The sequence below is a fragment of the Chiroxiphia lanceolata genome, chromosome 1 (assembly GCF_009829145.1).
Source record: "Chiroxiphia lanceolata isolate bChiLan1 chromosome 1, bChiLan1.pri, whole genome shotgun sequence".
Lineage (NCBI taxonomy): Eukaryota > Metazoa > Chordata > Aves > Passeriformes > Pipridae > Chiroxiphia > Chiroxiphia lanceolata.
In genome coordinates this window covers 22132325-22156384 of record NC_045637.1, presented here as the reverse complement: position 1 = coordinate 22156384, position 24060 = coordinate 22132325, and the positions used below count along the sequence as shown (strand labels likewise).

General features: G+C 37.6%; 1 protein-coding gene across 5 annotated transcripts in view; it reads right to left on the bottom strand.

Annotated features, from left to right (window-relative positions):
- Positions 1-24060, bottom strand: part of RNF19A (ring finger protein 19A, RBR E3 ubiquitin protein ligase) — a 53021-nt gene that overhangs the window by 9043 nt on the left and 19918 nt on the right. For 4 of the 5 annotated variants that reach the window (XM_032689024.1, XM_032689058.1, XM_032689034.1 and 1 more), the window contains exons 2-5: positions 10815-11563; positions 5366-5574; positions 3243-3387; positions 2498-2660 (exon numbers count right to left, since the gene is read on the bottom strand). In XM_032689024.1, coding sequence (XP_032544915.1) covers positions 2498-2660; positions 3243-3387; positions 5366-5574; positions 10815-11431 — 1134 coding nt within the window. In that variant the 5' untranslated portion in view covers positions 11432-11563. Of the gene's footprint in view, positions 1-2497; positions 2661-3242; positions 3388-5365; positions 5575-10814; positions 11564-12636; positions 12656-24060 lie in introns of those variants that run through there. The other variant, XM_032689051.1, reaches the window with a different exon arrangement.

Sequence of the window (24060 nt, the reverse complement as noted above, 5' to 3'; positions counted from 1 at the left end):
ATTTGCTGTTTAACAAAAAGGAAAGACAGCCAGCAGATGAAATTGGAGACATGTTCCTATTTTTTTTTCCCCTTCAGTTGTCACTGAAGATCAACTGTAAGCCAGATGACTGGTGACAAAGAAGTAAGATCTGTACAAATGCAGCAGGTTAGAGCGTACTTACATGAGCTGATCTGAAAAATATCTCAGCAAGCCCAATATCAGAGTCACTAATAGTAATTTTTGAAACCTATTATTCGTACAGGATGTCTGAAAAAAAATTCTAGGAAAACTGGAAAAAGTTAAATGGCAATGGTAATCTCAAAAAGGTGTAAAACAAGAAGCTGAGGAATTAAAGACCAGTGAACTGAACTTTCATTTTCTGAAAGCTGGGAACTTGTAGACATCAAAACAAAGACAGAAAATAAAGAGGTTGCACTGATTTTTTTCAAGTAGAAATCATGTCGAATAATTTTCTTCTGTGACAAGGCAACTTGGCCTTGAGGATGAGGAGAAACAGATGTCATGCACTGACTTTAACAAATACCTTACATTCTTGTATGACACTCAACCAGGTTATAATGGTCCAGACTGAAAAAATGGCTGAGAGATAGCCACTATAAGTTTCATGTGAAACTACAGAAAACATGTGAATAGTCATTAGGTTCTTTTACTACGCAAATTGAAATTCCTAACTCCATACTTTTTCCAAGAGATACGCCCTGGATCCAAGAGTATTGCACATTTTCATTAAGCTGGGAGATGGAAGGAGAAGAATGTGTGTGTGTTGAAATTCAGGCCAATACAATCTGGCAAGGTTGCAAGAATGCCATGAATTCACGCCAGTCTTGAAAAGTTGAAAAAATGGCCTGAAATTACTAAGATGCAGCTGAATGGTAATGAATTCAAGACTACCTTTAGGAAGAGGCCAATTGCCTAAATTAGCAGTATGGTGGGAAAATGCGTGTGTTTTAGAGTACACAAAATGAAAATAGCATGTTGTTGAGGAAGAGGTAATCATTATTTCATGTCACAGAATCACCCTTTCATTTAACTCCACAGCAGTAATGCTTCATCTTCACTGCTGTATTCAAACTAGACAAAAGCAAAGGTGGTATGACCAACTACAAGGAAATCCAGAAGAGGAGAATCAGATGCCTAAACCAGTATGTTTTCTTGACAGTTTGTCAAGAAAAACTGGAAGTGCTAGGTTTGTTCAGAGAGAGGAATGAAAGTGGATTTAAAACATCATTAAATATGTAATGGCATATTGCAAAGCAAAAGGATTTTTTTACATCAGCTGAAGATAGGGCAGTAAGAACATAATGTTAATTAAACTAATGTTAAAAAGGTAAAATAAATTTTACTAAGAAAATTAAGCTTGGAGGGTCTGTGGGATCTCCATCAGCTGTTTTGAAGAGAAATGCAAACATGTGACAGGGGTCATGGAAGAATGACCCTCATTAAGCAGTGAGGTACAACAGAAATTCTCATGAGGCTGCCCTCACAGACTAATGCTCTGAGACTTTACCATTACTACATGAAAGGTGCTCAGCGACAGGGACCTATCCCAAAATCTAATGAGAAAAGCAAAAGTAATTTGGAACAGGTAACTGCTGCTTTCTTCCTCTTCTCACCTACAAGGTTCCAATGACTGTATGGGACTAGGTCATAACAGAATACAAGGCTCAAAAGACAACTGTGGCAGAAGACAGGAGTACTTACTTGAAATAAAAAGATGAAAAATACAGTGAAAAAGCTGCATCCCTAAACCTTTTGTCTAGCAGCCTTTCCACCCCAATAAATGCAGAATCATGAGTCTTGCCAGTCACTGTGAGAATCCATGCTGATAAAAGCAGAAAAACACATCTTCCAAGCCATCATTTCAAAAAACCCATTTTCAAAAGATCTGGATAACTTACTGCTTTATCCTAAGTTACTTACAGGAGTTTGTTATTTACTTAACAGTAAAAGCTATTATATTTTTAAGAGGAAATCTATCAACTGAATTCTGAATAACATGATCATTTCTAGCTGATTCCCACAATCAGTAAAATGAAGACATATTCTTGTCTAGCCCTGAAGACTATTCCACATGGTGGACTGGTCCAAGGCAATTAATAAGCTGCTGAGTACAAATGCGTAAATATGTGCATGCACAAACCTAAACTAGCTTAATTTTATATTAAAACTCTGGTAACTATCTGCTTTTAAGAAAAATAAGAAGGATTTTCTTTTTGCCTTCCTTGTCCTCTAAATATTATTTAATTCTAAGGGACACTAGGGAAACCAGAGATCAAAACCAGAGCAACCTTGAAAAAGCATGCAGCAACTTTGACAGCAAGACACAGAAACTGGGAATTGTTCAGTGTTCTGCTCTGCTTGTTTTAAGAGAAACCAGATTCTTAAAAACACTGCTTTTCCTTCCTATACAATTGACACAAATATCTTGAACATAGTATTACCCAAGTCAAACAATGCAGAAGATAAATCCTGAAGGAGTTGTAGCATGTTTTACCTTACGTCCCACATACACAGGAATTCCAATAATCATAGCAGGAATAGCAATGCCAGCTATTAAGGCAATTCCTACAGGAGCTCCAACAAGTGTCCCTAGCTGCCACAGTATTTTCTTCTTACGGCTCCATGGTTTCTTCCCCCAAAATGTGCAACCTGATGGACTAATAGAAAGAAGAAAACTGTAAAGAAATTGTAAATAAATATAGCTATACACTACTGAACAGTTACAAAAATTACCTTAGTTATAAAATTACTGTCCTTAGGTTAAAGTTACAGATAGTACAGATATCAAATCATCAGTTATAAATTCTTCAGATTTTTTTTTTGCCTTGACGGCATATTTTTCAATGTGAAGAGAAGCATACTGCATATACTACACACCAATCTGTGGTTCAAAGGTAACTTATACAATCAAGAGTTTTTGTAATGCTTACTATGAAGACAGAATTAAGTATCAGTATTGACATCAGCAAAAACAGTGGATGTGTTCATCTAAAACACTTCATTTGTACTAAGAAGTCGTTGCATGCATAAAACTTGGAAAATACTTTAAAATGAAAAATAACAAAGCACTAATTTAAATACATTTATTGAAATCTAACTTAATCCTCTGATATGGATACTTCAACTGTGATTCTCTACTCTGAGGAGAAGAAACTCAGACTTATACCACTCGGGAATCTACTTCTATGTAGTTTAGAAAACACATTACCAACCGCATAGATTTTTTTTCTTAAATGTACCTTAAATAATGTAAATCTGAGATCTCTTTCATACACAGCCAACAGAATTCACAGCCACAGACAGCACAAGTCATATGATTGCAGCTTCCATCATTCATTTTTATTATATAAGCAGCACAGCGTGGGCATGGCTTTATGTCATCAGCTGTTTAAAAATGAATATTAAGATCATATCAGTTCTTTAGACAGGCAGATTTAATCAAAATATAGACAGACATACACATTTGGAAAAACCAAATGAACCATTATCTGAAAAACTGAAGAAGTTTTTTGTAAGGTTGCTCTACAAATCTTGATTTGTCAGTTACTCGATATCTATTAGTTTTTGCAAACCTTGGACTGAGTAAAACTAATGAAAACAAGATGTATTAGACAACATTCAAGTAACTGAATAGTTAATGCATACTCTCTGTTCAAGCATTTACTAAGCTCAATGAAATATATATTAGACTCAGACATTAAATATGTATGTTAACACAGGACTGATAATATGGTCTCTAAATATAATCTTCTTTTACATTTCATGCTGTTATGAATCTTATACTTGAATATTCAGTCTCCACACTGTTAACTTATCTTAAATCCATCTCCCCATTCACATTCAATGTACTTCTTTGGCATCACCAACCTCCTCTTGAGTCCTTTTCACAGCCCTACTTTATATGTACTTACTCCCTAGAAAAACGCAGTGTAGCAAGAAGAAAACTCTGGAGGCTCTTCCCATTCCCAAGTCAAATATGGAAAAATGAGGTTCAGTGACTAGCTCTGTCAAACAAGGGGTCATTGAGCAACAGTGAAATACTTGTATACTGACACACCACAGTTGTGATCTTCATTCCTTCACATTACTGGTTAGCATCTGCCCTTTGGGACAAGCTGTTTATTCAGAGCAGCCAAAATACCTTGCAGCTCCTAGAGCAGAACTCCAAGTTTACTGCCTCTGCGCTACTAGGTAGGACAAAGGGATAGGAGAGCTTATACTTGACAGAAAGAATTCCCAAAAAGGTGCAGAACCAGCAGAAAAAAGCAGCTCTACCAACTCCAGTGCACAAGGACAGTGAGCAGCTGAAAGGATGCACTAGCTATTCCCACATGGGAACAGATGCACAACCTACAGGTCAGTAACTAAACCGAGCAAGTTCTTCAGCACAGGAATGGCAGACCTACCACTGTTCAGGCTGGGAGGGATTGAAAGGGGAAGGAAAGCAGCTGCTCTGCTAATTTATTTAGTTTATTTTAAAATTTGTTTGAAAACTAGAGCAAGATGCCAGTTTTTAAGGCAAGGGATGCCTTGTTCAAATAAGCCAGCACAAACAAATTAGAGACTCCCAAGTCTAGGGCTGGATTGGACAACAACAGCTCTAACTGCAAGGCTCAAAAGAAACTCTTTACCAAGTATCTACCTTGTTTGTTCAGGCAAACACAAAAGCTGCCAAATAAATCAGAGTTTGGTGTAATTTAGAGTCAGTTCTTATTAACAGCAACCTGGACTTTTGATGTGCAAAATACTACACTGAATAGTTTATCCTCTTTTTCGGGGAATTACAAACAAGCTCAGCTTTAAGAGTTGGAATTGTTTGCTTTCTGGTAGACAGGACAGATGAGTGTATCCTAGAAAACCAGAAGTTAGTACTAACAAAGATGTCAAACATCAGATGTCAAACAACTCTGGCATCAGAGTAATCTATTTTGAAAGCAGAAAAATTAGTGGATTTGAGTTTTGTTTTTAATAGCTTTTATTATTAGCAGCCCTGGAAGTTTCACCTACAGTGGAGAAAACAAGTGTACCCAGTGTGTAAGTGATACAACTAAAAAAGTCAACATGCTAAACATGTGGGATGTCTTGCAGCAAGTTCATTTGATTTCACATTTTTTAATTACAAAGTAAGAATTTCAAATTATGACAAGCTTCTAAGACTGAACTCAGATGTTCTGGTCACAGAGGATTTCGAATTATAACATCTAAAATTTTACTTCAAATTTAGAATTGTTATTTTATGTTTCTGAAAGACAAAGCATCTAGTAGCTACCATGCCATTATTCCATTCTTTCCTTATTTAGGGTTAATTGTGCAAATGTACAAAAGCGGTGTTTTACAGACACAGTACCCTAATCATAAATACCTGCTGCTCCAGATTCCTGGCTGTAACTAATAGATGAAGAACGAATTGTTCTCAGGCGCAGACTCTGAGCTCTCTCCTGGCGAGCAGCATCGCAGGTCTGGTTGGGATGCCAAATTTGCTTACAGTGGTAGCAAAACTCAGTTCCACAGCCTTCTCGTCCACACGTAAGCTTGGGACAGCTGGCACATCCAAAAGCGATCACAGCATATCTTGAACAATCAAGAGGGGCAAAAGAGAATTTTGTTAATAAAACCAGTTCTAACTATAGACCAATGCTGACGAGACAGCTGTCAGAGCAGCTGAAGCAGGTACAAAGGCACTGGACATCAGGAGTTGACATTAGGTGGGCCAGCACGGGTTCCTTATCACCTCTTTTTACAACCCTATTGTCATTGCATTAGATTAAAATTGAACAGAAATACTATAATCACTACAACACTCTGCTCTCATTCACCTTAACTCCACGCAGTACTGAAATATACTGTATTTAAGGCTGAATGCAATACTGTAAGGTTTACAGTCACAAAGAAACCACAGATTAGAAGAGCAGGCCAATAAACCCCAAAAATGCATTTTTAAAAATACATTTCAAACAGTAAATGTAAAAATTGGTAAGAGTTCAGTGCCTCACTGCAACCTTTACTCTGAAAATATTACAGAGCAAAAAGCTCCAAAAATGTTGAGTTACAAAACTGTGTTACACTACTTCATAATCAGGCATTACATGAACAGTTCTACACAATGAGAGTTGTAGCAACAAATTAATTTCTTCATCAGATCTGCATTTCAAAGTTCAAATGATAAAAACACAATATGTATTATTGTTCATCTCAGCAGTACATACAAACATATATACACGTCTTAATTCCTACCCATTGCAATTTTTTTCAATGATTTTATGCATTAGCTTTCCTTAAAATATACACTACTAAGTCAACTGGTATGAAAACAGATGTACAGCTTTATTAACCTGAACAGCACCCTGGAATAGACTTCGACAGATTTATAAATGCTGCAGGAGTTAAACTTCTGTTTTTATTTTAAGACTAAATTGTTTACTTTTGCCCCTGTCCATTTTATAGCAGTTGCATAAATTCAAAATATTCTTTATCAGTAATGATACTTGAAAAATTATTCCCATTCACATGCCTATTTGAAAATTTAGTTATTTTTATTTTAGAGTAGCTAGTTCTGAAGCTCTGTAACATTATCGCAAATCTTATCCCTTTCATTATTGTTTTAAAACAGCATGTTTGAGGTTCCTCCCAAGAAGTTCTGCAAACAAATAGGAGCTTTCAACCTTTCACTCACAGATGATGACGTTAACAAGTGAGATACATGCTTGTCTGTTTTCAAATATTTCTTACTTTCCCAGCAGAAATTTCGATAATCACTAGACTCTTCTATATTGCTGTCAAGATAATCAGCTCCATTTTCCCACTTTCTGCAAACTGAAGAGATAATTGCTCTGCATGTACACAGAGACATTCTGATTCAAATGCTTCAACATATACAGGGATACATTCAAGGCTTGCTAACATTATATCAAAAAAATCTTAACTGTAATCTGTAAGTGTAATTTATATCCTGCCTCCTTCCTATTGCTAATTAAGCATGGGCACATCCCTGAAAGCATTCCTCATTTGGGACTGATGTATTGGCACACCTTTGGAAAGTAACTTTTTAGACCAGAGCAAAATCTCAGTTCAAATTGTACAAGACTCCAAGTTTAATTTCAACATTTTGCATCCATTTAACAGGAGATGTGAAAGCCAGAAGTTCTTGTCAGGCTGAGAGAAGGGTAAACCAACCAAATTCAAAGTAATAACCAGTAAAACAAAAACCAGAGGCAAAGAAAAATTAGTTGAAGAAAGGCTGCATATTAAGAAGAAGGATGAAGATTTTGTACTCTTTTGCCTGATCTGCTTTTTGCTTGATAAAGATTAGAAAATCTAAGAATTGCTGCTCTCTTCTAATAATGTGAGCAACACAATCACAGAGCAAAACCACTAAATAATTCAAACAGAAGACAGAACACATTTGCAATACTAATTCAATAAGGCTTGTTAAAATGACATTGGAAAACTGATACAAAAAACAGAATATAAAAAAATTAGTCTGGGAAACAGTTCAGGCTGTTTCCTTATCTGTGCTCCTTCCCCAGAGAAGGATCACCTATGTGACAGTGTCCCTTATCAAGCCCCTGCAGGTAGGTTACAGCCAGTCCAGACTTTCACAGTGTTTCAGGTAACAACAACGATCAGGATGCATTTGAGCTCACAACAAAAGCCAAGGATGAAATAGCCCAGGGTCAGAATGTCTGTGGTGCCAGCAGGATGAACCATTCCGGCACTGGAATGGTGTAGTCTCAGAGACACCACAGCTCCCAGACAACTCATCCAGGGTACAACTACGGCAACAAAGGTTCTCCTCCGAACTAATCCATAGTTCTCTCGTTGGGAAGATAAGTTCTCCACAGGGACAGAATTAACAGGAATACACTTAATACTGCAGTTAACTTTGTTTTGAGATCTTTTTGGTTCAAATTTTGCCATGTCTGTGATTTGTTTTTTACCCCAAACAGAGTGAAAGACAGCTGAAAAGGTTTCATTCATTGTTTTTTTTTCCTGAGAGCACAGGGGTCCATGATGTAAAAAACCCAGTGTTTATAAGTCTAGCCTAGCTCCCCTCTTCCTCTTTTTTATTTTCTCTCTGGGATCAAAGTTTTTATATTATTTGCTCTGTATCTGGTCTGAATTTTTGTCCTCTTGTGACACCCAAACCCTGAAACAATATTACATGGGATGTTTTATCAAAGCTGGGAAGAGCTGAAGCATTGTTGCGCACCATTCATTTTTTACCTATTTGTGCAGTAAATTTTTCCTACCAAAATGCTCCACTTTGCACCAGTTTCTGATTTACTACACTACTTATTTCTAATCTTAAAGTCAATTCCAGGAAATAATGCTGCCCTCTGAAGTTTTTGCACCTCTTCTACTTTGGAATGAATTGCAAATTTAGTAAATGCATTCCATCTAGCTCCCTCATGAAATATTTGGTCCATGCTAAAATCATGTTAGTTACCATCACAACTCTAATGCATTCTGCAGGTACATTTCAAAAACTGTTCCTTCCTCCATCCTCCTTCTATGCTCCACGACATTAAATCCATGTTACTACTTTCTATACCACTCCCACTCCTGCTCCCCACCTCTCTGTGTGTGCTTTCTCCCAGCTAGGCACACACTGACCTGCCACACAGTGCTATGGTGGCTGCCAGGAGGCTAAATTTAAAACCATAACTGTAGGATCCATAAGCAGGTATTACTCTTGCTGAAGGCATTATTGGTGGTCTTTCTTTCGCTCAACCAGTATGCTTTTTTTCCCCCCAAAACTTCTTAGATTAATTTATGTTGAATGTTCAACCCCTGCTGCCCAACATATCTGAGAATTCTAAAGGTTTCAAAACAAGCAGAAGGATGGGAAAAAGACAAAACATGATTGCATGAGCTCTTGTTCCTTTAGGATGACAACCATAAACAATGATCCTCCTGAGAAGTACCCCCGTAACCAACTTCACTCCATTTTAAACTAGTAATAAGAATTCAGTGAGGAGGTACTATCTGTGCATTAAAAGCAGAACTCATTTATCACTGTGAAGCATTTCCGTACCACTTGAAGTCTGTCATGAAAAGTCATGTTAGCAAAAGTACAACATAAGGTTGCCCATACAGTACTAGTTTGTCCCTTCACACATAGACACTGGCAGAGTTTATCTGCCTGACAATATACTGTGTTTTGCACAGGATTCCGCTCATAGAGTAAGGAGCGTACAGCAGATAGTTCTGGATCAATGATTTAAATATTTGCTGTACACTAATACATTGCTGTGGTCTCACACAATTGCATGGAACTTTAACTGCACTCTGAAAACCCACTTTTTATTTTTATAATGGTGTTACTCATAGCAATTATCACAGTTTCTGACCATTGAAAGATACTTAGAAGTTTTTTCTAAAAACAGATAAAAAAATTGAAGCACAAAAAACAGGCCAAGTGAAAAGTCTCCATTCAACAAACCTGCCTTAGTCTACTTAATAAAGTACTAAAAAAGTATCTGAACATGAAAAACGGTTTAATAGAAAATGGTTTAAAAGTTCTTAAATGCTTCCCCTTACCTCGAGTAACAACGACTTATCTAGAACTCAAAAACTCAGGGAAACTTGAGCAAAGTATACTTCTGCCTATCATATAATACGTTCTAGCAGTTTTCTTTTGCAGTGTCTAAATATTAAGAGCAAGGTGTACATTGCTCACATTTTTTCTCCTTCTCTCCTTAAACTATACCTGAGCAATGCTGTCCACTTTGGACCAGATACGAAACTATCACCTTTCCAGTCCCTGCTTTTGACTCAAAAATTCTGTTTCATTTAAAGTATGAAAGCAAAACTGTACTTGAAATAAGTCCTAAACATTAAGCACCTGAATATTAATATTGGAATATTTAATCTACCTAACATTTAGTCCTATTCTGTTTGTTCTCTTCCAACATTTGTCCATTTCCTCATTCTACTTATTGCTCACCTGTGAGGCTTTGAAACACAGGTGTCATCCTCTGAGTTTTTATTGAGTACTGCACATCCAGATTGCAGTCATGGCTATAACCTTTAAGCAGTATGATAATGCAAACAGTCTCTAAAAAGGCAGCTTGTTGAAGAATGGCATTATGAGACACCAGCAGCAGAAGAGTGTGATGAGCTGCTCAGTAGTATTCAGTCTACTCATGTCAGAATTCAGCATGGTTTCAGAACTGTTTAAGTACTAAAGCAATGTTAAAACATTACGTTCCTCAGATAATAAGCAGGAACAAGCTCATTATCTTACATCAGAATCCTGCTGACAGGCAACAAGTGCTGTCTCAACAGCACTTCAAGATGGAAGATATTTCTAGCAGGAGAGGCCTTTTAATTCAAAGAAAAGCTTAAATAATTTTTCACAGTTAAAAAGCCAAAACAGACACTGTGCTTTACCAAATAAACTAAGTTAAAAGCAGTCACCAAATCTTCAATTCTCTTTAGTTTCAGCTTTCCACCACTGCCTTGACAGTGCAACACTTCATTTTTTTTTTTTTTTCCCTGACATAGATACATGGCAACCATTTAGCAATAAAAGTTGCTTGACACTGCTGAAAACTCCCTCGGTGCAGAAAAAAAAGAAAAACCTACTCGAGAAAGGATTTTATTTTGGAACGTGGGTTGTGGCTTGGATTTTCATTTATTTTGATTTCTTCTATTTTAATTTTTTTTTTAGAGAGAATTCTGCCTGATACCTACTTGTAAAACACAAAACAATATGCTAAAGTAAAGCAAGTAACTTTTCAAAAGCATAACGCTATGAAAATGACGTATTTAGGCTGTCGCTTTTTCGCAGTTATGGGAAAAATACATACCCACAGTCTGGAGCTGGGCACCACCTACAGTCAGGATCCGCAACCAGCCACCGCCTCAGCATAAACTCTTCATATTTTTCCATCAAGATGTCATCATTTAATATCAACCGGATATCATGAGGATTAAATCGTTCTGAGCATTCTGGACAGCTAATATTAACTCTGCTCTCAGAGATTTCTATCCGGAGATACTGACGCAAGCAATCCACACAAGATCTATGGTGACAAGTCATTATCTCCGGGAACCTGTCCTTGGAGTGCCGCAAAAGGCACAAGGGGCATTCCATGAAGTCGCCACTTGGTTTGCTGCTAGAGGTTGTTCCATTATCAGAAGAGGTACATGTGGAGAAAATAGAGTTCTTGTCTGTACACATTTCTGAATGAATACTTTCGATACTTGCGATTCCATCGACACCTCCATTTAAATCCCTAGACTTGCGTTTCGTGTCTTTTTTTCTCCGAAAAAGTGAGCCCAATGAAATTCTTCTTTTCTTTGGTGCCTTTTTAACCGATGGCAAGCTCACAGAGGAAGCAGAAGACTGGAGGTCCCGATCAGAGCCCATTTGCCGATGTAAACTCATGTCTAGGCCACTCATCAGAAAAGAGTTAAATTTCATGCACAATCCTAATCATTTTTAAGGATCAAACAGAGTCAGAGGATACAGGCATATTATTATGTAATCCAGTTTGAGAGCCTTCATGCAGAAAATTCACGTGTCTGCTTCCAGCAAATTCTTTAGAGGAATTCCCTATATAAGGAGGAAAGAAGAAAAAAAAGGAAAATTAGAATCACAACCATCACTTTTGGTTCTGAAAGGTTACAGCTCTCTAATGACATGTTATTCCTATTACTACCATCTTCTCTTACCATCTGACCGAATACCTCTTTCTGTCAGCCTTTTCTATCTTTCACATCCTTCTTATCCTAACAAGCCTGACATTTCCCTGTGGTCAAGAACTATCTTTGTTACACTTAATCAGTGCGGAGAACAGCATCTTCACTCCCCTACTCTCTTAAGGGGGGGCAAAAATAGGGAGTGTGTCTGTGCATGTGTAGAAATTACCAAAACCCAAGGCGACAGCTAAATAAATGTACAAGTTCCTCTAGAAAGCTTAGTAAGAGGTTTCAGCATTGGAAACCTTTCTACTTTCTCTACCTTACATTTTCCACACATGTGATAAGGTCAACTAAGAATCCAGTATAGTTAATTAAAAGAAAGATTTTTGTGTGTGTTTTGAATCCACTTAGACTGACAGCAGAAATTAAATCCCTGTAGCTAAACAACTCAAGATATTCTCAAAATCTAAGAGTTCTCAGAGAAATATGCATATTTATAACAGAAGGCATCTGAATATTTCAGGGAGCAGAGCTGCAGAGTGAGTGACAGCCAACACTGCCTTGCCTTTCAACTTCTACATAATCAAGCAATGAGTGCAGTTAAGGTGACAACATCTGAATCTTTTATCAGATTGGTTTTTGTAGAAAAGAAAAAAAAAGAAAAAAAGGTCCCAAAATCAGACTCCCATCACATATCAAGCTTCAGTTATTGCCTATGCACAAGATGACAGCAAGGATTTCCTTCTGTTCCCTGCTGCTTAACTCACTGGCTCCAAGAGAACAGAAAAAGAAAGGTGTTTTCTTATTTTCCTCTGACAGAGGAGACTGCTACAAGAAGTGGCAAATCACCTCCAACCAAAACCACTAACTTCTCCCCAAACATGCAAACATTCCCACTTCTTAGAAGCTTGATTGTACAAAGTGAATTTTTCTAACTCTCGGTGTATTGCTTCGCTAACAGAAAAATGAGAAGGCTTTTCTTACGTGACACCAGTGCTGCAGACTCGAATCCAACTATTGCTCACACCATTTCTTTCCTCAGTGTTTCCCAGCTTAACTCCCAGAGAGGTAAGCACTGGGTTTCTATGACTTTATCAAAGGATAAAATCAGAAACCAGATACAAAAAATAAGTCCAAAGGTAGAAGCAAAGGAATGTAGAGATGAATGTCTCTATTTACCAAAGCCAGGCAGTCTGCACGCCAGTGAGAGACCAGCACAAAAACAACCGCGTGCTGTGTGTGTGTCTCCGGGAGGGATCACTGAGAGCCTGGTTCAAGACTAGGAAGTTTCAGAGGAAGACTGACCAGCAGCGGAAACAGGAATCCCTCTCCAAAGAGGAAACACAGAAATAGCTCATGGCCTGTCCATCCCACCAGAGCAATCTGTGTAGCAAACCCATTGCTCAACCCTCTTCAGACCACCGCAGCAAGGTGCTGAGTATGTCCAAGCAGGTAGCCAAGACAACACTACTCAGTTTATACTACCACCCAGTATAGTAGCACCCCACAAGAATACTGTCTTCAAGTGTAAAAGCTAAAAAAGAGGAAAAAAACCAAAAACATCCACCATAAAAAAAAACCCAACCAAAAACCCCCTACATCTCCTAGTTTTGATAAAATGAGGTCTTGAGGCCCTTGCATTTTTGGAAAGAAAAAAAACCCCACTGTATTCTACTTTTCAAATGCTGAATTATTACTGCTTTTTTTCCTGGTTTTTTTTTTTTTTTAATAAAGGAAAATCTTACCACTGTGAACATATTAAAAAAAATAATCTTAGTTTACTCCCAGGGTTGAAAATAAAGCATATTTCAAGAACATAACATACTCTTCCTTCCCTCCTAAGGGAACATTTTTATACTAAAAATCTAGCCAAAAAGAATCTTGGATGCTTTACCTGCTTCTGTTCCCAAAACAAATTTAATAATTTTACAGCCGCTGTTTCTCATTACATGAACTAAAACATTCCTTTATGTAAAAAAAAAAAAAAAAAAAAAAAAAAAAAAAAAAATGAAAAAAAAAGAAAAAAAAAAAGAAAAAAAAAAAAAAAAAAAAAAAATGGAAAAGCCAGCTCCACAATGATTACAAAAGGAGATATCCTTCTCTCCAGCATCTTGGCATGATGTTGTATCACAGATACATGCAACTGGGAGACGGTGTCTGAAATATGCTACAGATACAGCCTATGGCTGACAATGAATTAAGTTTATATTTTTAGAAGTGTAAGGATAACCTTAAAAGCATTATTATAATTGGATTATAAAAGCTTATAAATGCTTAAAAGCATAATTGTAACATTGGTATGTTCACACAGATACTACCAGGGCTGTGGAAAGTGCCATCCTCCCTAAACCAGGAGAGTCCATGAATGAAATGAACAGCAATCAGAGCACTCATTTCAGGCAAGAAGTTTTTTGTTGTTGTTTTTTTAGGAAAAAAGTAAAATAGAAAGAGGTAGGAAGTAAACACAGTAACACAGCCAAGTCTATGACTACAAGCCATCTCCTCCTCCCTTTCTCTGGAGAGGAAAGAATGTGTATTACAGCATTTTTGCCAGTTCCAACAGATGTACAAAATCAAGAAATAGCAGCTCTGGTGAAGAACTGGTTGTACTTTTTTTTTCTTTTTAAATAAACAAAGATTCTCCCATGCCGTAAAGAAAGAGACCAGTATGTCCTATAGTTCTTCGAGCAATGGGATCTGATAAGCCGTCTCTCAGAAATAGAAGATTGCTCTTCTAAGGAAAATAGTTAAAACTTTGAATGGATCTTTGAATGGAAAAGTTGCCAGTTATTTCAGACCATCATCAATTATGGTCTCTAGATTTAAATGCAGAAAGCTAGTTTTAAAAGCCATGAATTTCCTTATATAGTAATTCTAGATTGACATTTTAGTGACGTTCAAAGATGACTTTGCCGAAGTGAAAAGATTCAGCAGATGATTTATTACAGGAAAAAATGAAGACAAATGTTACAATGCTAATAATGATCAGAGCCGTACAAAATCATAAAAGCTTTCCTAGTGCAATCTGGAGCACCGGCCAGTTCTCATGTTGCCCAATCCAACACAGCATCTGCGTGTTTTTGCTGACAAAAAGAAGGAAAAAAAATATTTGATTCTGTACAGCCAGAGAACACAATGCCCGTATTATTCCAGTAACAATGAGTCCGCATGAAGTAGATACACTGTGTGCAAAATGAAGCTCTGAAATCCAACTACTTGAAATGAGCCAAAGACACACAAATTATGGTAATAACAAACAATCTGATTTTCAGGCAAAATTCACTGCAAGTTTTGCACTACCCGCACGGATAAATTCCGTCAACACACAGAAGAAATTAATATGGGCAACAGCAAAGGGACAGAAAAACCACAGAGCACAAATCCTAAAAATTTAAGTTCACCACTGTTCTCAACATTTCCTCAAAAGCACTTACTGACTACAGAAAAACCATGCTTCTGGCTTCCCGCCATGCCCGAAGCTCTACCACAAATCCAAATTCCAGCCGTGCTTCGCATTCTGCTCGTGCCACAGACTACCACAAAACACCAGTTGCCACAGCACAAACACACCTTGTCATTTGAAGATTTCCAAAAGCACAAATGACATTTACAGTTGCAATTCATGTAAAGCTCAGTACTTAGCTGCTGTTTCTTCTGCAACCCTAAGCTGTTTGCTTGAGGAAACCTAATGAACAACCAGTTAATTTTCTTCTGTAATTCTTTTTGACCATGTTCCTGTAAGTAAATGTTATTGCTGACCATATAGCAAGGGAGGGAAAGGAAATCAGAATAATCTCACAAAAGGAGAAGTTTTCAACTCAGAGATGACTGGGGTGAAGAGCATCTAGTATGGTTCTCCCATGGCACAATCTTCGCTTGTCTCTTACCAATTTCAAAACATTTTGGAAATGCCCTAAGGGCAGCTCAGGATAACCCTGCTATTTTGCAAGAAAGGAGCAGCAAAGCCCTATTTCTGTAAGCCTGCTGGGGCAAACTAACCCCGTCATGCTCCGAACTGTCCTATAAACACATGGGAGGCACAAACTCAACATGCTGCCTGCCTGCTCCTCCATTACACATTCAACCTGGTGTACAGGAGCAACAAATCAGGCAGTCAGCCATCAGGACAAACAGCTTCACACACGTTTGTAAATGAAGGCAGGCTTAAACATTTATGTAGAAATGGAGAAAACCCACAATAAGCATTAATGTAGTTACATCCTCACTAAAACCCTTAAATATTCCCTTGTAATTGGTGCTTAAATGGCAAATTTAGACTTCCCCTGTTCCAAGCAAACCCTCTTTATCTTAGGCATTTATGCTCCTCCAATGATTTAACCAAGCACCGACTGTTAGCATAGTGAAAGTTATTTCTCGATTAAAACTGACTACTGACAGCTTCCTCTCTGACATCTGTAATTCCCAGCATCTATACTCTGTAGCTGCCTTCTGAGATGCACTGATACACCTTAAAGAGAGCTGTAAAAAATCAAGCTCCAGAGCTTGATTTTCATACACCAGAAAATCACAGACTGACATATATTTCTGCCTCCTCCTTCCAATAAGCATCTCCTGTCAGTCACACAGAATTTCTAAGCTATGATGTTCTTAACATAGAGGTACCTCTAAGCATCTAACAGAGGCATCAAACCCAAATTTTCCTTTACATTTAAACCATGATGTAAGAACTGTAAACACAGTGGAATAAAATATGCAAAAGCTTAAGCTCCTAAATGAAATATCGGTGTACAGGATTTTGAAACAAAGCAATTAAGAATCTCATTTCAATGGCCATTCTTTAAATGCCAATTCATTCCGCAGCAGTTTTTTTAAACTGGGGGAAAAGAAATCCAAACACTTTTGCCTTAGGATTTCTGAAAAAATATACCCCTACTCACTTCACATGTGCCTCAGATTCAATTACACATCTAGCACTGCTGAGTTAAAACAGAGAGAGGAACAAACTCAAAAGTTCAACAATTTTGACATCTATGTGCTTCTGCAACACTATGTCCCATTAAAAACACCCCACCATATTCACGTCAATGCACATGGTGTCAGAACATGCCAGCACCGTTACTTGGTTTAATCACAGATGATTTAGTACAAGCAGAATCAATACCTTGCAACTTGGAAGTAAACAAATGTTGTTTCTGTTGAAACAACAAAGGTTCTGGTAGAACCTTTATATGCACTAAGTTGAAAAATAAAATCCTTTATTGGTAACATAATGCAGCATATTGTGTTAGATGAATGTGTATTGTGCAGGTGAAATGCTTAATTGCAACAATTATCAGAATGCATTTATGACTCCAATATACTTCTCTTCAAAAACTAAAATCAAGAATAGTTACATTTTCCATGTAATGTTTCAAAGACTGTAAAGATACTTTAGTTTGTGCAGGGTTTTTGATGTCCTCTATCTTTGGTTTCTAATAAAAGGTGAAAGAAAAAGTTGATACTATTTGGATTAAACTGAAAAGTTAATCCTACAAAAGGAAGTTAAAACCAGAAGATTTCTCAAGCTTTTAACTCAAACTCAGATCTACAGATACTTGTCAAACATTTACATTGATTTGTTATAGTATGACAGGATGCAAAAATGTGAAGTCAAAGTGTCTTAAATAATTCACTTAAACTGAACTGTGTAAAACTACCTTAAAAATACACTCAGGCAAATTTTACTTCATTATGACTTTTCTCTTTTGAAAAAAGGGCACCAGTATGGTAGTTTGCATTTTATGAAGTTAATTTTTACCCTTCAGACACTTTTGCAGGAAAGTATCTTTTACTCTCTATCCTGCTTTGTTTCAGAAGCCATATACATGAATGCTTCTCTTAAAGCGTGAAGACTACTCATTACAAAAGTTAGACTTGCTTCTACTAGTAGTAAATCCAGAGCGAAAATTACTTGATCATTTAGTTAATTACATCTCATTTCTTTACGCTTACAATGGACTGTTGATAGCTGCATAGAGGCCATTATTTCAAAAACAGGATTCCCAAATCCACAACTAATCCAAGACAAATTTTTCAAAACCTTTAGAAATCTGCCATGTCAAGTCTCAAACTTCACATATCATCTTTAAACAACAGAAAAACAGCTCCGGTGAAATTTCACTTTTTTAACTTATCTAAATTCAAAAGCCTGGGAGGGAGCAGAGTTCCCTGCAAGAATCGTACCAAGCATTCACTCACTCATTTGACATTGGAGCTCACACTGGGATCAGTGAAGGTGTTGACAAGATCTGGGACATGCCCATATGAGCACAGAACTGACAAGCAGAATTGAGTAGGGCCCTTATCCCTAAAATGAAAGGAAGTTAAACCCTATGGGACAGGCCAGCTTGGAACATGTAGGCCACTAGACCACTGCCAAGGGAGAAACAAGGGATTTTCCAGGAGCAAAAGGACTTGTTTTAACATATGGAAGTTTGTACAAGGCAGTCAGTTTACTTTAAGGAGAGTCTTCTAATAATTAGCCTCTCATGACTTCTTATGGAGAGATTTAGATTTGATGTTAGGAAGAAATCTTTTACTCAAAGGGCAGTGAGACACTGGCACAGGCTGCCCAGAGAAGTTGTGGATGCCCCATCCCTGAAGTGTTCCAGGCCAGACTGGATGGGGCCCTGAGCAACCTCATCTAGTGGAAGGTTGTTCCTGCCCATGGCAGAGGGGTTGGAATGAGATGATCTTTATCATTCCTTCCAATCCTGACTATCATTGAACATTCTATGATTCCATGTTAAGCATCTCTGTTATTCACAGATATTATCACACAAGAATTAAGAGAAAAGCATTTATGAGGCAGAGATAGTTCTTAAAAGTCTAGTTTCTAGTTTACTGCACTCTTACCATGTCTCAGTTTATTCTGACTGCACTTTATTTTTCCTTAAAGTCCTGTGTCAATTATCTGGAAATTCTATTTTCACTTGCAGAACAAAGCAATATTGTTTGTAAAACAATGAAGCAAACAGACAGACTATGAACCCGCTTGAGCTCAAAGCCTGAGAGTCAGACTGACCGGGCATAAAAATCAAAAGATTGACAGTATTTAAAATACAGAGAAGCCTGCAGAATACACACTGCAGAATTGCCAAAAGTTAACTGATATACAATGTTCTATTTTAAAATTTGGAATGGTATGTAGCACATGACAAACCAATCTGACAGCAAGAAAAATCTTCAACAGCTTATTAAAAAAAAAAAAGTTATGCTTCTTCCCTAGAAATTTATGAGCAATACATCCTGTATCATGTGTCCATGACAGCTGCTATTAAGAAAGGAAGTCCTGCAAGCTGCTCAACTCATTCTGAAAGTCTCTGAACAACTGATTGGCAACTCCAGCGAAACTGGTCCTCTTGCAGATAAAATACTGGTAAAGAAGAAAGTGCACTCAAAGTGCCTTCCCCTCTGTCTGGTGGCAAATGGGCAAGAATTCCTTAAATTCTAAAAACATTAATTTTCCAAACCAGTAGCATTAAATCTGGGTACATTGTGTGCAATGGTTGACCAGAGCTAAGAACTCAGTGGAGAGATGCTTTCTATTTGTGGATCTGCAGGTCTGCGCCTGTTGCAAATAAGAGTAACTGGATGAATTTTCCCTTATCTAACCCCGCAGAGCAGTCCTAGCTCAACCAGGCACTCGCTTGTGTGCCAAAAGCCTCTCCTGTGTACTGCGGTGCATTCTGTAAGCAAATGTACCCCAAACTCTGCCAACAGAAATCAAAGTCTTGGAAACACTGGGGGAGGGGGGGGGAGGGAAGGGAACAACAACAACAACAACAAAACCACCAAAATTTTTAACTATTTTAATCTTCAAAACAAATCACATAAACCCAAAACCTTTCCCATCCCTAAAGTAAAAATATACTATAAATTCTGTTTTTAAAATCCTAACCATCTGTAAGAGCAGTTAATATAAAAGAACTAGGGAACATGATTCTAAATTCTGTCTTCTAAGAATGCATATACAGTATGAACAGATCCAGTCTTAACAAAAGCATACATGAAACAAACCACATTATCTGGCAGTAGCAAAATAATCCCAAAGCAAATTTTCAGATTCTTAGCTCTGTATTTATGTCAGTTGAAAGCAAGTATTGCCCACTTTTGGTTTTTCTCTTTAAAACTACTGCTGAATGATAGCTTGGTATTTCCTGAAGTTGCTTTTTATTCCACAGCATACACTGCAAAACAGAGTAAAGACATACATACACACCAGTGAAATAACAACAGAAAGTTTTGTTTCCTGCAGTGTCACCAATCCTGCAAGTGGAAAACATTGCAACACTCCTGAATGCTGAGATCATTCCTACAGAAAAACTGTTCCAAAATGAAAATAACCAATACTCACAAATTTCCAGAAGAAGCAGATTTAATTTCAGGTCTGTAATTTTGCCTGGTAAAACAGTAATGGCTACATACTGAATTCTGACAAGCTTTTGTTTTCAAGCAAAAAATGACTGCCCTACTATAAAAACAAACGAAATAATGTGTACTAAGATATAAGGAGGGACAAATACTGTAGTAGAGGGATCTGAAACCATGAACACAAGTTCCAGAGGGAGCACACAGAATCTGAACAGCACACCAGAGAGACAGCAGCTTGGGGGATATAAAAGAGGTAACAGATCTCAGCTACTGGCTCCTAATGATTTTTAAATTCAGCAAGAGCCACAAGTTTCTGTCTTGTGCTGAGGGAAGATATTATTGTCCAGACTGGTAGCATCTTCCAGCTCTGTTTTTTTTGTACCGTAACTAACCTCAATTTTGGAGGCAGAGAAGAGAGAAATAAAAAATAAAAACACCCCAACTCAAAACCACCAAATGCCTTCCCCCCCCGATCTTGAAATAGCTTTGCCTCAAATGAAGAAATGCTGGAAGCTATTAATGGATTACCTTTTTTAACTCCCCGATGCTATTTTTACCGATTTTATTTTAAAAATATATACAGATATACTTTGGATAAAATTTTTAAAGTAAACCAACTGAAGGAACTAAAAGGGACCAAGTTAATAAGAGTTTTGAATTCTTTCAGCAAGATTAAGTTCGGCAGACTAATTAGACCTTACTTATAGGATAGGACAGGGTAGGATAAGAACTTGGTCACAGTTTCTGAAAGCCACTGCAACAACTCACAGTGACTCACTAAGTCACTGTAAACTGACGGTATCTCAGTCACTGAGAACTAAGTAACTGCCCTGCACTGGTCTTGTTTGACATGTCTCTTTATAGAGAAACTAAGAATTTTGGTAAATATCATTCAATATAAAAACTTTCAGAAAAGTTTGGGCAACTGAGTGAATAATCCATATGCTATTCAAGCAGCAGCAAGTCCAGGATATGGTCAAAAGCTATGACAGAGTTTTCTGAACTCTGTTATGGCTGATGCCACAACTTCTGAAACTGCCCTCAGGTCAGGTACTAATTGCACCAGTCTAACTAACCGCTCCTGTTCACTCAAGAAGTGAGATTAGTGCAAAGTCTAGTAAAACATGCCCAGTTCTACTGCAGCTTGACCTATTAATTAACTCTGTCAGTATGTTAACTGAAAAATTCTGCATGGATGTATTTCAAATCACCAAGTCAGTTTTTTGTAATCATAGTTCTAAAAGAACCGATGCAATTTCAAATACAGACCAAGATAAAAAAATAAAAAAAAAGAAATAAAGAAAAAAGAACAACTGAGAGAAAAAGAGACAAAAGCTAAGACAGAGAAGGGTCTAGCCAGGGAAACAAAAATACTCCATCCTGCCACGAACACTGCCTGTAGCTTCCAGACAGGAAACTCACTGCCTGCAGAAAAACCACTGGCGTCATGAAATGGCAGAAGTACCATGAAACTTATCTCACAGCTGAACTGAATGTAGAATTAAAGGAGAATATTAGGAAAGGGAGGTAAAGATAACCTGACTAGCCATCAAACACACAGATCTTTGCTTACGAATACATCAGGTGAGAATTTAAATCTTATTGATGTATCTTTGGATGAAAGAATTAGTGGAAAAGATTCTTCTAGTTCTGCTGCAAACAAATAAATTAAAAAGACCAGGTTGAAAAAATAGAGCCCATTCAGCACAGCCAGGAAGAGAAGGGGAATGATCTAGCAGCCTTTACAGGCAGACTCCACTGGCATTGTAACTAGTGTAAATGCTAGTTAAAAAGCACAAAGGAAGAAAAAGCTGAATGCTTGTCATTTAAAGTACATATGATGCTGTACCTATGCTGGAAATAGAATATATTCCAACAGGAGGAGTTATTCTGCCAGCACAGTTATTGCACCTGCAACAACATCATACTATGCCAAAAAATATGCTATGTCAGCACACAACAGGATTTAGCCAGGTTGATGAGAGTTTTTCCAAACATTTTTCACTGATGGCAACACAGACTGAGAAGTAAACAAGAGTTTCTTTATGCAAAACAACTGCTGCACCAAATGGCTAGAAGAGTCAGTGCAAAACCACCTCACTCATGGCTTTAAAAACTTACTCTTGTGAAACTTTCTTAGTCCTCATTGCCTTGTTAATGGCGTTCAAGCATGAATCAACACAGGGGAGTTTGGGAATCCCCTGCAAACCACTGGGCATTAGCCAGAGGCCTCGCAGTCCTGTGTGTCAGGAGATGTGCTGGGTCACACAGAGCTGACGAGACCCTGGCAGTGCTGTAGCATTCTGGATTCTCAGAAAGCTTCACATTCAACCTTAAAAAATAAAATTAAATACTCAAAGGTTCCCTGTTGTGCTTTATAAACTTACCAACAGAATACAAAGCCAGAAAAAAATGCATGGGACCTACAGTGATGTTCCTCTGCCAGTTGAGGATGCTGCAGCAGTTCTTAGTGCTTACTGGAGACAAATGAGCACGTGTCAAGAGGTATCTGCACTATTCTATTTACTCCATTACTTTCAAATTAGCAAGTTACACCTCCACTGCCAGGCCTCACAACAGAGTGAGTATTTCTGAAATACAACTCTTGTGCCCTCATGCTTTTGAGGAGGGATTGCAAAGCCTTTACCTCATCACACACCCCCTCACATTCACACATGCAAATTCACATATTCTTTCTGTGTTGGATGTTACTTTTTTTCCCCTCCAAAGCATCATCTTAAACAGCTCTTTCTACATAATTATGGAAACATCATTAGTTGGGCCCCTTTGTGCGAAAGACTATGACACATCATCTATTTCCAACAATTACAGCACAAAAGAAAATATGAAGCAAGCATAATGCAATTCCTAGAAAAGCTATTGCACTTATTTTCTCCATTATTTAGAACAGCTAAACACTTTCTAATTCTAGTTGCCAAACAAACTTGTATTATTTCAGGTTCTGAGGTAAAACCACACTTTGTGGTTTTTAAATAGTAACACTGGTAATATGCTTTCAAGTATACCTTTTTTAGTAAAACTTTAAAAAACCCCAACACCTTAAGTCATATTTAAAAGCTCCCTAGACCACAGACACATCACATTTGGTAAACTGAGTTAGTACAGAAGATGCTGCCTCCAGCTACGAGTACTCATTAGCCTAAACCTGACATACAGTCCTTGAACATCGGGACGATTTTTTCCTTTAGAAAGCAGAGTAAATAATTTGTAAATGTTACAAATGCTTCTTGTTTATTTTTAAAATCAGTTGCAATCCTACAGCTTGACTTTGAATCCTGTCACAATGACACCCATAGTTCTGCTCTGATGGCCTTAAATACAGCTCTCCTGAGCTGTTTGCATCCAGATAAATCTTAGATGAAACAAGTATCTTAAATTGAATATAACACACAGGCTTTCATCTTTATTTTGCAGTCAAAGATATTTGTTTAATTGGCAATTACAAAAGTCAAAACTCTGTTCATCTTAAAAATAAAATACCACTTTCTTTGGTGGATCACAAATTCACACAGCACCTTTAAGTCCTTGTTTTCTTTCTACTTTCAAATTAGCCATTATGAATGTCAAATTGCAGCAGATGATTACTGATTTATTTTCTTTTTGCTTATCTAAACATAGTGCTAACACTGGAAAAAGTGCCCTTGACCAATACATGTAGTTTGCCTCTGGAAAACATCTTCACTTGAAACACCAGCAAAGAACTGTTACTGTAATCACAGTTTAAAGAGCTAAAAGCAATATCCTGCAAGCCAGCGGTGTCAGGCACAAATACTTCCAGAATAATCTGAACGTCTGTAATAAACAAATGGGACAATACGTAGTTTACCAAGTACATTTTCTACCCACAAAAGATAAACACTGAGCAGCAGGCTACAAGCACAATTCACAGTGACACCCCCCCCTCCAAACTCTGCTTCCATTCCAGCATGCCATCATTCCAGACCGGAACGACTGAATGTGCGCAATGCAAAACCTCACCCTAACTCTGCTGACGTCAGAGTTTTCTTGCCAGCA